This window comes from Rana temporaria, chromosome 7 (genome assembly GCF_905171775.1).
Source record: "Rana temporaria chromosome 7, aRanTem1.1, whole genome shotgun sequence".
In the NCBI taxonomy this organism is placed as follows: domain Eukaryota; kingdom Metazoa; phylum Chordata; class Amphibia; order Anura; family Ranidae; genus Rana; species Rana temporaria.
The window spans coordinates 14,399,953-14,413,651 of record NC_053495.1 but is presented as its reverse complement, the minus strand read 5'-3'; the positions used below and the strand labels follow the sequence as shown (position 1 = coordinate 14,413,651).

The 13,699-nt window shown below is 47.0% G+C and overlaps 1 protein-coding gene across 1 annotated transcript in view; it reads right to left on the bottom strand.

Moving 5' to 3' along the window:
- Positions 1 to 13,699, bottom strand: part of CELSR3 (cadherin EGF LAG seven-pass G-type receptor 3) — a 203,299-nt gene that overhangs the window by 86,144 nt on the left and 103,456 nt on the right. The window contains exon 3 of the mRNA XM_040358946.1: positions 4,111 to 4,333. Within this exon, the coding sequence (XP_040214880.1) occupies positions 4,111 to 4,333 (223 nt within the window). The remainder of the gene's footprint in view (positions 1 to 4,110; positions 4,334 to 13,699) is intronic.

Genomic DNA, 13,699 nt, shown 5'->3' with positions numbered 1-13,699 from the left:
AGTTTGGGAGTTAACCACTAGGGGGCGCTGTAGGAGTTAAGTGTGAACGCATATGTGTTTCTGACTGTAGGGGGGCGGGGCTGGAAGTGTGACATCACTGATCGCCTTTCCCTATATCAGGGAACAGACGATCGATGACACTGCCACTGTGAAGAACGGGGAAGGTGTGTTTACACACAGCTCTCCCCGTTCTTCAGCTCCGGTGACCGACCGCGGGACACCGGCGGCAATCGGGTCCGCGGGCGCAGTGACGGAGCTTCGGACCGGGTCGCGAGCGTGCCGCCGCCGGCGCGCTCGCGACCCCACGGCTGGGCTTAAAGGGCCACGTACAGGTACGTGGATGTGCCCAGCCGTGCCATTCTGCCAACGTGCCACTCTCTACGTTGCAGATAGAGAAAGGAGCTGTGTGTTAGTGGGCATCCTGACTGTCCTGTAGTCCAAGGGAGGGGGCGAGCACGACACTCCACACCAGGGAGAAAGCCTCGCATTACTGTGTGGAGTTACAGACAGAAGAACAGGGAGTGAGGATTTCTCAGAAGAAATAAGGACATTTAAAAGCAAAATGGAAGGATGAGGTAAGTGAAGGAGGACTGCACTAAGGTAAAGGAAGATATTTAGGGAAAAAAAATTGTACCTTTACAACCCCTTTAAAGTGGATTTTTCCCCAAAAACATTTGCATTTGAAAGACTGCTACAGTGTGACATAAAATATTGCAACAACCGCCATTTTATTCTCTGGGGTCTCTGCTAAAATACTGTATATATATCAGTGTTTCTCAACTCCAGTCCTCAAGGCGCCCCAACAGGTCATGTTTTCAGGATTTTCCTCAGATGAATTGGCTGTGGTAATTACTAAGGCAGTGAAACTGATCAAATCACCTGTGCAAAATAATGGAAAGCCTGAAAACCTGACCTGTTGGGGCGCCTCGAGGACTGGAGTTGAGAAACCCTGATATATATATATATATATATATATATATATAATGATTAGGGGTTCTAAGTAATATATATATATAATGATTAGGGGTTCTAAGTAATTTTCTAGCAAAAAAATACTGATTTTAAATTGTAAGCAACAGATGTCAGAAAAGGGTCAGCAAGTGGTTAATTTCTGTCTTTTATATCCGCCTGGAGTATCCTTGAAGCTGAAGGGTCTTCTTTTAGCAGCTTTAATAATCAGAATCTTAATTATTATAATATGATTATAGAACCTCTTCAGAAAGTTCATCTTTTACGTCCCTTGATTTGCGCAGCGGTCATGGCGTTTACGACTTTAGACTGAACAGATCAGCAACATTTAAAGGAAATTTCTTTTTTCCCAGTGAAAACCATTAAAGCCTGGCAGTTGAATGGGGAGCAGCTACTTAGCAAAATGACTGCGGCAGATTCATTACTCATCGCCTTGGATGAGGTAATTCCCCTCCTGACAGATGGAGAAGCCAGGCCTGGGTCTCTGATTGGCGGGTGCAACCGCTCTCTGTGACATCATCACAATCTGATCAATTCTAATTGAATGAATAAAGAGCTCATTCGTGTGCGAAGGAGGGGCAGGGAGAAGAGATGAGTACAGGCAAAGTGAACTCACCAGGGGGGAGGACTGGGGTGATATAAAGCATAGAGCCTGCAGCTTGTGGAACTACAGAAATCAGCATGCCCTACCAGCAATAGAATGGACTTGGTAACCAGCTAGGAGGAGTTCCATTACTGTTTTTTCTCTATAATGGACATGGGCCCTTAGAGACAGCGGGAACATGGGCCCTCAGAGACTGTGGGGACATGAGCCCTCAGAGACAGCGGCTAGGACATGGGCCCTCAGAAACAGTAGGGACATGGGCCCTCAGAGACAGCGAGGACATGGGCCTTCAGAGACTGTGGGGACATGAGCCCTCAGAGACTGTGGGGACATGGGCCTTCAGAGACAGCGAGGACATGGGCCTTCAGAGACTGTGGGAACATGGGCCCTCAGAGACAGCAAGGACATGGGCCCTCAGAGACAGCGGCTAGGACATGGTTCCTCAGAGACTGTGGGGACATGGGCCCTCAGAGACAGCGAGGACATGGGCCTTCAGAGACTGTGGGGACATGGGCCCTCAGAGACAGCGAGGACATGGGCCCTCAGAGACAGCGAGGACATGGGCCTTCAGAGACTGTGGGGACATGGGCCCTCAGTGACTGTGGGGACATGGGCCCTCAGAGACAGCGGGAACATGGGCCCTCAGAGACAGCGGGAACATGGGCCCTCAGAGACTGTGGGGACATGGGCCCTCAGAGACAGCGGCGTGGACATGGGCCCTCAGAGACTGTGGGGACATGGGCCCTCAGAGACAGCGGCGAGGACATGGGCCCCCAGAGACAGCGGCGAGGACATGGGCCCTCAGAGACTGTGGGGACATAGGCCTTCAGAGACAGCGAGGACATGGGCCTTCAGAGACAGCGAGGACATGGGCCCTCAGAGACTGTGGGGACATGGGCCCTCAGAGACTGTGGGGACATGAGCCCTCAGAGACTGTGGGGACATGGGCCCTCAGAGACTGTGGGGACAGGATGGCTCGCCATGGCTGTTCCAATACATCCCAAAAGGTCTCCAGAAAGGTTGATGCTTTGTGAAGGTCCCTCAAATTTCATCAAAAACAAAATGGTCAAACCGTGTCTTTATGGAGCCGACACAAAGGTACAGTCAATGTGGAACGGAAAAGGGTCTTCCCCAAACCACTACCAAAAATATGGAATAGCACAATTGCCTACAATGTCTTTGTATGTTGCAGTATTGGAAGCGCCCTTCCCTGGAACACCTCAACTCAACAATACGGATGAGTGTCCAGCTACTTTGGGCCATATAGTAGGTGTGATGGTCAGGCTTCACAAACTTTTTGCCATATACTGGAAGAAAGAAAGAAAAGAAAAGGAAGAGAAAGAAAAGGAAGTAAAAGAAAAGGAAAGGAAGGAAAGAATGGAAGGCAAAGAAAAGGAAAATCAGGGGGAAAAAAGGAAGAAAGGGAAACAAAAAGAAAAGAAAGGAAAGTAAGTAAAAGAAAAGGAAAGGAAGGGAAAAAAAGAAAAGAAGGGAAAGGAAAGGAAGGAAAAGAAAAGAAAAAAAGCAAAGGAAAGAAAGAATGGAAGGGAAAGAAAAGAAAGGAAAGGAAGTAATAAAAAAAAAATGAAGGAAAGAATGGAAGGGAAATTAAGTAAACAAAGGAAGAAAAGAAAATGAAGGAAAGGAAGTAATAGAAAAAAAGGAAGGAAAGAATGGAAGGGAAATGAAGGCCACAAAGGAAGAAAAGAAAAGGAAGGAAGGAAGTAAAAGGAAAGGAAAGGGAAAAAAGGAAGAAAGAGAAAATAAGAAAAGAAAAAGAAGGAAAAGAAAGAAAAGGAAGAGAAGGAAATTAAGTAAAAGGAAAGGAAGGAAAGAATGGAAGGGAAAGAAAATTAAAAGCAGGGTAAAAAAGGAAGAAATGGAAACAAAAAGAAAAGAAAAGAAAGGAAAGGAAATTAAGAAAAGAATGGAAGGGAAAGTAAAAGGGAAAAAAAGAAAAGAAAAGAAAAGGAAGAAAAGAATGGAAGGGAAAGAAAAGAAAGTGATAGAAAAGGAAAGGAAGGAAAGAATGGAAGGGAAAGGAAGGAAAAAAAGGAAGAAAAGAAAAGGAAGGAAAGGAAAGTAAGGGAAAAAAGGAAGAAAGAGAACATAAGAAAGGAAAAGGAAGGAAAGAAGGGAAATGAAAGGAAGGAAAAGAAAAAAGAAAGGAAGGAAAGAATAGAAGGGAAAGGAAAGAAAAGAAAGGAAAAGAAAAGAAAAGGAAGGAAGGGAAAGAATGGACGGGAAGGAAAAGAAAAAAAACTAAAGGAAAGAAAGGAAGGAAAAGAAAAGAAAGAATGGAAGGGAAAGAAAAGAAAAGAAAGAATGGAAGGGAAAGGAAAGGAAAGGAAAGGAAAAAAAAGCAAGAAAGGGGAAAAAAGAAAAGAAAAAGAAAGAAAGGCAATCCTTATGAACCCATAAGAGACAGAAGTGAATGAATAAGCATCTATGACCTCAGTAGTAAGACAGTCACCCTGCACTCCAGCACAGACCTCCTCATTATCACATGGACATTGGGGACAGACGGTGACACTTACGTTAGTGACAGACTCATGTGAAATCTCTGCCGCAGACCCCGGAACATGACAAACGACTTCGGAGGGAAGGAACGCGTGGACAGCTCACAGTACGGCTTTTCGAAGCTTCCAGATGGGCACTGACAGGTGAAGCCTCCTTCCGCCAGATTGGTGCAAGTCCCCCCATTCCTGCAGACCCCGGGCACACACCGTCCCGAGCCGCTGTCCACTTCACAGTTGTCACCTGCGGGGAGAGACAAAATGTTTACATCACTGATCTTCCATACAAGATGTGTTAAAAAGTATGTCAAAGAAAAACAAAAAAATATATATTATCAATAGAATTAGTATTAATTATTATTATTATTATTATTAAATAACAAAAATAAAAAAAACATATGCAGTGCATCTCCACAATACATGCACGCCTCCAAGTTTTATCCCTTTAACAAAAAAAAATATGCCATCTCCGGCCATGTTTCATGTGATACCCACATAACCCCACACCACCCCAAAACCCTCCTTCTTACAGAATATAGGGGTTCTTCTTCTCACTAGCGTCTATCAAATTTCCAATTGGCGCAGTTGTTTGTGGCCTCGCCAGCACAGCCACGTCACTCATTAACAGGAATCCACAAATAAAAAAACTACAAGTCCCATCTGTCACCATGGCAGAGGGACTGTAGTTTTGAATGGAGCACTTGTAATCCAATAACATTTGTTTGTCCTCCCTTGGACTACTGGAGAGTCAGGATGCTCTCTATGTTGCACATAGAGAAAGGAGCTGTGTGTTAGTGGGCGCCCTGACTCTCCTGTAATCCAAGGGAGGGGGCGAGCGCGACACTCCACACCAGGAAGAAAGCCTGGCATTTCTGTGTGGAGTAACAGACAGAAGAACAGGAAGTGAGGATTTCTCAGAAGAAATAAGGACATTTAAAAGCAAAATGGAAGGATGAGGTAAGTGAAGGAGGACTGCACTAAGGTAAAGGAAGCTATTTAGGGAAAAAAAATTGTACCTTTACAAACCCTTTTAAGGACCCTGCAAGTATAGAAAAAAGGTTGCTCCTTTTTATGGTAAAGTTGTGTCAGCCATCCCAGTTTACGTGGATTAACTGCCCCCTTTTACTGCCCCCCTAGACACCTGAAAAAACTGCCGCTTTTTACTGCCCCCCTAGACACCTGAAAAAACTGCCCCTTTTTACTGCCCCCCTAGACACCTGTGTAAAAGGATCCTAAAAGGGAGCAAATAAGAGAAGCTCATTGTTAGGATTTGCATTCACATTAATATACTGTAAGAAGATCACATACACAAAGTAAACAATTCATACATCACTATATCGGCCCGGATTCACAAAGCACTTACGCCGACGTATCTCGAGATACGCCGCGTAAGTGTAACTATGCGCGGTCGTATCTGTGCGCCGTGCCCACAAAACTAGATACGCCTGAAAATAGGCTTCCTACGACCGACGTAACTTGCCTACGCCGTCGTATCGTAGGCGCATGTTTACGCCGGGCGCATTTGCCGCTCCCATAGATTTTCTATGCACATATGCAAATGAGGGAGATGAGGGAGATACGCCGATTCACAAACGTAGTTGCGCATCATATACGCGGTTAGCGTAAGTCGTACGTCCGGCGTAAAGTTATTCCCCATATAGGAGGCGCAAGTCATGCAAAGGTATGGACCAGGGAACACAAGCCGTCGTATCTTTTGTCGTTTACGTTGTACGTGAATAGGGCTAGGCGTAGGTTACGTTCACGTCGTAGGCAGTGATTCAACGTATCTTAGGCAGTTGTCTCAACGCGATTCTGAGCATGCGCACTGGGATGCGGCCACGGGACTGCGCATGCGCCGTTCATTTTAAGTACTTCTATGGCGCTTGGCCCATCATTTGCATGGGGTCACGCCTCATTAGCATGGCTCACGCCCACTTCCACCTACGCTGGCTTACGCCGAGGAAACCCAGCGTATCTTTAACAGCGAGGGGGAGCAAGTGCTTTGTGAATCCAGTGCTTGCCTCTGTGCGTTGCGCCAGCGTAGCGTAAAAGAGATACGCTACGGCAGCATGAATATGTCTGTGAATCCGGGCCATACTGTATAAAATACTATTTGGTTCTGTAAATTGTTAACTAATAAATGTCCGATACACATCTCTTCTATCTGGTATTTTAAAAGCCGACATAAGTCTGGATCATTATTACAGCCAGATTGGGTCAGGGGTGGGAAGGGTAGCTCGCTCCTTCCATCACAGCCGGGATGAATGGATGACCTTTCCTTTCATGGCGGGTGCAGAGCATTCTCAGAGCTGATTAAGTGTGACAGGTCCATGGACATGAGCCGAGCTGTCAGAGGCAGCTGTCTGATGTTATACAGAGGGAGCAGCCACCTGCAGGACTTCTACACAGCAAACCAAGAGTACAGGTTGTCTTTACCATGATGAACGACGTATACCATTCAGAAATAGTTACAATGTTTCATATCCAATACGAGTCAGATTGCAGTACAATAGTGCTGAGGAGTTACATTATACGTAATGCTGACCTTCAGTCTTGCACATTTGTAGCGGCTCCTCTCCTGGACTGAAATAGCTTACTCTGATTTCACTGCACACTGTGAGCTTCTCATAATGTGCATTAGAAGCTGCAACAATCAGATAGAGCCCCGCCTCATTTCCCGGTTGGAGGACATCCAGCATCATCTCGATCTCCAAACTTTCTAAGCAAAGGGAGAGTTTACTGTTGTTCAAACTAGGGTTGTCCCGATACCACTTTTTTAGGACTGAGTACGAGTACCGATACTTTTTTTCCAAGTACTCGCCGATACCGATACTTTTTTTTAAATGTGTCCCCAAATGCAGCCATGTCCCCCCACAAATGCAGCCATGTCCCCCCACAGATGCAGCCATGTCTCCCCCCCATATCCAGCCATGTCTCCCCCATATCCAGCCATGTCCCCCCCATGCAGCCATGTCCCCCCACAGATGCAGCCATGTCTCCCCCCATATCCAGCCATGTCTCCCCCCATATCCAGCCATGTCCCCCCCCATATCCAGCCATGTCCCCCCATATCCAGCCATGTCCCCCCCATGCAGCCATGTCCCCCCATATGCAGCCATGTCTCCCCCCATATCCAGCCATGTCCCCCATATGCAGCCATGTCTCCCCCCCATATGCAGCCATGTCTCCCCCCATATCCCCCCCTATGCAGCCATGTCCCCCCATATGCAGCCATGTCTCCCCCCCATATCCAGCCATGTCCCCCATATGCAGCCATGTCTCCCCCCATATCCAGCCATGTCCCCCATATGCAGCCATGTCTCCCCCCATGCAGCCATGTCTCCCCCCATATCCCCCATATCCAGCCATGTCCCCCATATGCAGCCATTGTCTCCCCCCATATCCAGCCATGTCCCCCATATGCAGCCATTTTCTCCCCCCATATCCAGCCATGTCCCCCCATATGCAGCCATGTCTCCCCCCCATATCCAGCCATGTCCCCCATATGCAGCCATGTCTCCCCCCCATATCCAGCCATGTCCCCCATATGCAGCCATGTCTCCCCCCATGCAGCCATGTCTCCCCCCATATCCCCCATATCCAGCCATGTCCCCCATATGCAGCCATTGTCTCCCCCCATATCCAGCCATGTCCCCCATATGCAGCCATTTTCTCCCCCCATATCCAGCCATGTCCCCCATATGCAGCCATTGTCTTCCCCCATATCCAGCCATGTCCCCCATATGCAGCCATTGTCTCCCCCCATATCCAGCCATGTCCCCCATATGCAGCCATGTCTCCCCCCATATCCAGCCATGTCCCCCATATGCAGCCATTGTCTCCCCCCATATCCAGCCATGTCCCCCATATGCAGCCATTGTCTCCCCCCATATCCAGCCATGGGTCCCTTACCTGCATCCCGCTGCCGCCGACTGGTTAATACGCGCGGGGAACATTACAGCTTTGAATAGCTGTAATGATTCGCGCCGCGCTGCGTATAGACACTCCCCCTTGCTCGGGATTGGACAGTTCACCCGAGCAGGGGGGGGGATGCGGCGTAACGGCGGGGGGGGGGGGGAGTATTCTATTTCGGTATCGGGAGTATTTGCGGGAGTACGAGTACTCCAGCAAATACTCGGAATCGGTCCCGATACCGATACTGGTATCGGGACAACCCTAGTTCAAACTTTAGATGGGGTCGTAATAGTGCCCCTTTATTGGTTTGAATTGGAGGAATAGAGTTCCATCATTGGTTTCCGTGGGAGGAACAGTGCCCCATCATTGGTATTAGTGGGAGGAATAGTGCCCAATTATCTGTGTCAGCGGGAGGAATACCACCTTATCATTGGTATCAGTGGGAGGAATAGTGCCCCATCTTTGGTATTAGTGGGAGGAATGGTGCCCAATCATCGGTGTCAGTGGGAGGAATAGTGCCCCATCATTGGTATCAGTGGGAGAACGAGTGCCCCGTCATTGGTTTCATTGGGTGGAATAGTGATCCATCGTTGGAGTCAGTAGAATAAATAGTACCCAAATATTATAATCAGTGTGAGGAATAGTGCCCCATCATTGGTATCAGTGGGAGGCATAGCGCCCCATCATTGGTTTCACTGGGTGGAATAGTGATCCATCGTTGGAGTCAGTGAAAAAAAAAATAGTGCCCAATTATTGTCATCAGTGGATGGAATAGTGTTACATCATTGGTTTACTGGGTGGAATAGTCACTCATCACTGGTATCAGTGCAAAGAATAGCGGCCCATCAACAGTGCCAGTGGGTGAAATAGTGCCCCATCATTGGTGCTGGTGGGTGCAATAGTGCCTCATCATTGGTGTCAGTGGGAGGAATAGTGTTCCATTGTTGGTGTCAGTGGAGGGAATAATGCCCCAAGGGCCAGAATAAAGCAAGCAGAGGGCCACATCTGGCCCCCGGGCCACGGTTACTTTTCTCCCCTAGCCTGACTGTCCCTTGTCCACCTCTTCTTTTCACTGGATTTTAGTTCTTTTAATCATGGAGCATCACAGGATGGTCTGCATGCAAATAAAATCTGCCATGGGATGCCCACTCCTCCAGACTCATCATAAAGCAATTATAGTGATGTCCACACTAGAATAGTAAATGCTGTGCACTATGCAACTCAATGCATACAATAATAACACATCCAAAACATCAATGTGCAACGCTGTATAATATTTTATATATATAGTACAGTCTTTCTTTTAACTTTCAAAAGTTCTATAACAGTGACAAATGTCAGCAAAGCAAAACACTGACAGAGAGGCACTATTAGAGGAGGAGCTAAATACCCTCCCAGCAGCCAGCATCAAGTGGAAACTGATTACTGGGATGTGCTTGCTGCTGGGACACACCCGCTGGTGGACACTAGAACTACAACCTCCCACTCTTGAAAGCACAGTGCCACCAGCAGATGATCCAGGTCCTGAGACTCATAACCTGGTTGATCGAAATACAAATATCTCAGTGCTGCAATAGATGATAGATAGATGCAAAATGATCAATACGTTTCTGCCCTTACTAATCAACCCAGTACGATTGAACCTGTTAGTCGACAGTGGACTTTAGCCTGCTGTCAGTTCATTCTGGATCATAGAAGATCACAAGTAAGGCCGCGTACACACGATAGGATCGCCAGAGGAGAACGGTCTGAAGGAACGTTTTCATCAGTCCAAACTGATCGTGTGTGGGCCCCATAGGTTCTTTAACCTTCGGACAAAAAAATGAGAACTTGCTTTAAAATTGATCCGATGGACGCCTAACCGATAGGTCAAAACCGATCGTTAGTATGCAAAAGCATTGGTTAAAAACCCAGGCATGCTCAGAGTCAAGTGGACGCATGCTTGGAAGCATTGAACTTAGTTTTTTCAGCACGTCGTTGTGTTTTACGTCACCGCGTTCTGACACGATCGTTTTTTTAACCGATGGTGTGTAGGCGCGACGGACCATCAGTCAGGTTCATCGGTTAACTGATGAGAACGGTCCTTTGGACCGTTCTCATCGGATGGACCGATCGTGTGTACGCGGCCTAAGTCCACTCCTGTGACCCAGAAAAGAAGTATGATCAAAAAACCTTGGCTATACTTCTGTTTCAGGGCCGGATCCCACCAGAATCACAGTTTCTATGCGATTCCTGTGCATTCCCCTGCAGTGCGGTTTTGCAGCCCATTTATTTGAATAGGTTAAAATTAGGGTTGTCCCGATACCGATACCAGTATCGGTATCGGGACCGATACCGAGTATTTGCGGGAGTACTTGTATTTGCGCAAATACCCCCGATACCTAAATAGAATACTTCCCCCCCCGCGCCGATGCCGCTGCATCGCGCCGCTGCATCGAAAGCCGCCACATCGAAAGCCACTGCAATGGGTTAAACGGCGTGCGGGAACATCACAGCTTTCACTTGAATAGCTGTAGTGTTCCCGCGCGTATAGACACTCCCCCTTGCTCGGGATTGGATGGGTGATCGTGATCTGTCCAATCCCGAGCAAGGGGGAGTGTCTATACGCGCGGGCAAAACAGCTATTCAAATGAATGCTGTGATTTTCTCCATGCGGCGGCGGCGGCTTTCGGCGGCAAAGGTATGGGGGAAATGGCTGGAGGGACATGGCTGCATATGTGAGGGACATGGCTAGAGGGACATGGCTGCATATGTGAGGGACATGGCTAGAGGGACATTGCTGCATATGTGAGGGACATGGCTAGAGGGACATGGCTGCATATGTGAGGGACATGGCTAGAGGGACATGGCTGCATATGTGAGGGACATGGCTAGAGGGACATGGCTGCATATGTGAGGGACATGGCTAGAGGGACATGGCTGCATATGTGAGGGACATGGCTAGAGGGACATGGCTGCATATGTGAGGGGCATGGCTAGAGGGACATGGATGCATGTGAGGGACATGGCTAGAGGGACATGGCTGCATATGTGAGGGACATGGCTGCATATGTGAGGGACATGGCTAGAGGGACATGGCTGCATATGTGAGGAACATGGCTAGAGGGACATGGCTGCATATGTGGGGGACATGGCTGGGGGGACATGGCTGCATATGTGGGGGACATGGCTAGAGGGACATGGCTGCATATGTGAGGGACATGGCTAGAGGGACATGGCTGCATATGTGAGGGACATGGCTAGAGGGACATGGCTGCATTTGTGGGGGGACATGGCTGCATTTGGGGACACATTTAAAAAAAGTATCGGTATTCGGTATCGGCGACTACTTGAAAAAAAGTATCGGTACTTGTACTCGGTCCTAAAAAAGTGGTATCGGGACAACCCTAGTTAAAATGATACCGGAATGCACAAAAAAAGTAGAAGACATTGCACAACTCACATCCCCATCTCTCCCCATCTGACATCATCGGGGGCACGTCATATTTGACTAAACGCGTTGGAAGGAGCCCGAGGTCATGACGTCAAAAAGATCAATAATTTTCTGCCCTTGCCGATCGACCCAGTTCGATTGAATCCAATCTAAATTGAGTCCAAGCCGATCGGCAGAGAAGTTATCGCTATTCAATCACTTGCAGATTTGATCATTTTGATTGAATCGCACATTGATCGGATACTGAAATTGAAGCGTGTATGGCCGCTAGAATTCCAGTTTCCTTCTTTTTACTGAGTGAAAAGCTTTTTAGAATCTGACGTTTGATTTGCAAGGCAAACGTTTTTCATGTATTAATAACTTATGTGGCTTTTTGTAGCTTTCCCCGCTCCTATGAATCAAGCTGTACACTTTGATGTTTCAGAAGCCTTGGTAAGGCTCGGAGTGGCACTTCCAGCACGCAATAAATGACATTGCGGCTGGACGAATCCGGCCCATTGTGAAATATTAAACTATATAAAAATAATATTTGCGGTATACTAAACTGTCTTCTGTACAGGAAAAAGACACGCGTCTGATAGGATTACATTGTTTCCAGTGTCTGTCCTCTCCTCTGATAGAACAGACTGCAGGGTGGCGCTGCCAGCGACAGATGGCACAATACATATGATGCCTTTCTCGGCTTTCAACAGAATAAACTTCCTGTTTCAGATGAAGTGCTGACAGTTAAAAACAAAATACAAACTACACCGCCGTTCTCTTTTGGTTGCAAGGTTTAGAAAAGAAAACTTTCCATAAAGACTCCGGCCTGAGAAATCAAATGAAAGAATTTGGGGGATTTGAAAAGAAACCTCAATACTCCCCTCCATGCTGCACCATCGCTGTGATCCTGCAGCTGTCCCCGTCGGCTCTAACCCCGAGAACTGAGCGATCTTCACACATTGATTGCTCAGCTCTCGGTCAGCTCGGAGCAGAGAGCGGTGACTGTCACTCTGTCCCACTGTCGCCGTGGGACCCCTGAAGACGCCCATTTGGGGCCACTCTGTGCAAAACGAGCTGCACAGTGGAGGTAAGTAGGACATGTTTGTTATTTAAAAAAATATATATTCAAACCTACAGTATCACTTTAAGATTCCTGTCCAATGTGGACTCACTGTACACATGCATCTACCGTGAGAACTAAACATCCCCCAGACCACAAGGGTTTTCCCACTGACCACAAGTGTAAGGAACATTCTTCCCACTGATCACCAATGTAAGGGACATTCTTCTCACTGATCACCAATGTAAGGAACATTCTTCTCACTGATCACCAATGTAAGGAACATTCTTCTCACTGATCACCAATGTAAGGAACATTCTTCTCACTGATCACCAATGTAAGGAACATTCTTCCCACTGATCACCAATGTAAGGGACATTCTTCCCACTGATCACCAATGTAAGGAACATTCTTCCCACTGATCACCAATGTAAGGAGCATTCTTCTCACTGATCACCAATGTAAGGAGCATTCTTCCCACTGATCACCAATGTAAGGAACATTCTTCTCACTGATCACCAATGTAAGGAACATTCTTCTCACTGATCACCAATGTAAGGAACATTCTTCTCACTGATCACCAATGTAATGAACATTCTTCCCACTGATCACCAATGTAAGGAACATTCTTCCCACTGATCACCAATGTAAGGAACATTCTTCCCACTGATCACCAATGTAAGGGACATTCTCCCCACTGATCACCAATGTAAGGGACATTCTTCCCACTGATCACCAATGTAAGGAACATTCTTCCCACTGATCACCAATGTAAGGGACATTCTTCTCACTGATCACCAATGTAAGGAACATTCTTCTCACTGATCACCAATGTAAGGAACATTCTTCTCACTGATCACCAATGTAAGGAACATTCTTCTCACTGATCACCAATGTAAGGAGCATTCTTCTCACTGATCACCAATGTAATGAACATTTTTCCCACTGATCACCAATGTAAGGGACATTCTTCTCACTGATCACCAATGTAAGGGACATTCTTCCCACTGATCACCAATGTAAGGAACATTCTTCCCACTGATCACCAATGTAAGGAACATTCTTCCCACTGATCACCAATGTAAGGAACATTCTTCTCACTGATCACCAATGTAAGGAACATTCTTCTCACTGATCACCAATGTAAGGGACATTCTTTCCACTGATCACCAATGTAAGGAACATTCTTCCCACTGATCACCAATGTAAGGAACATTCTT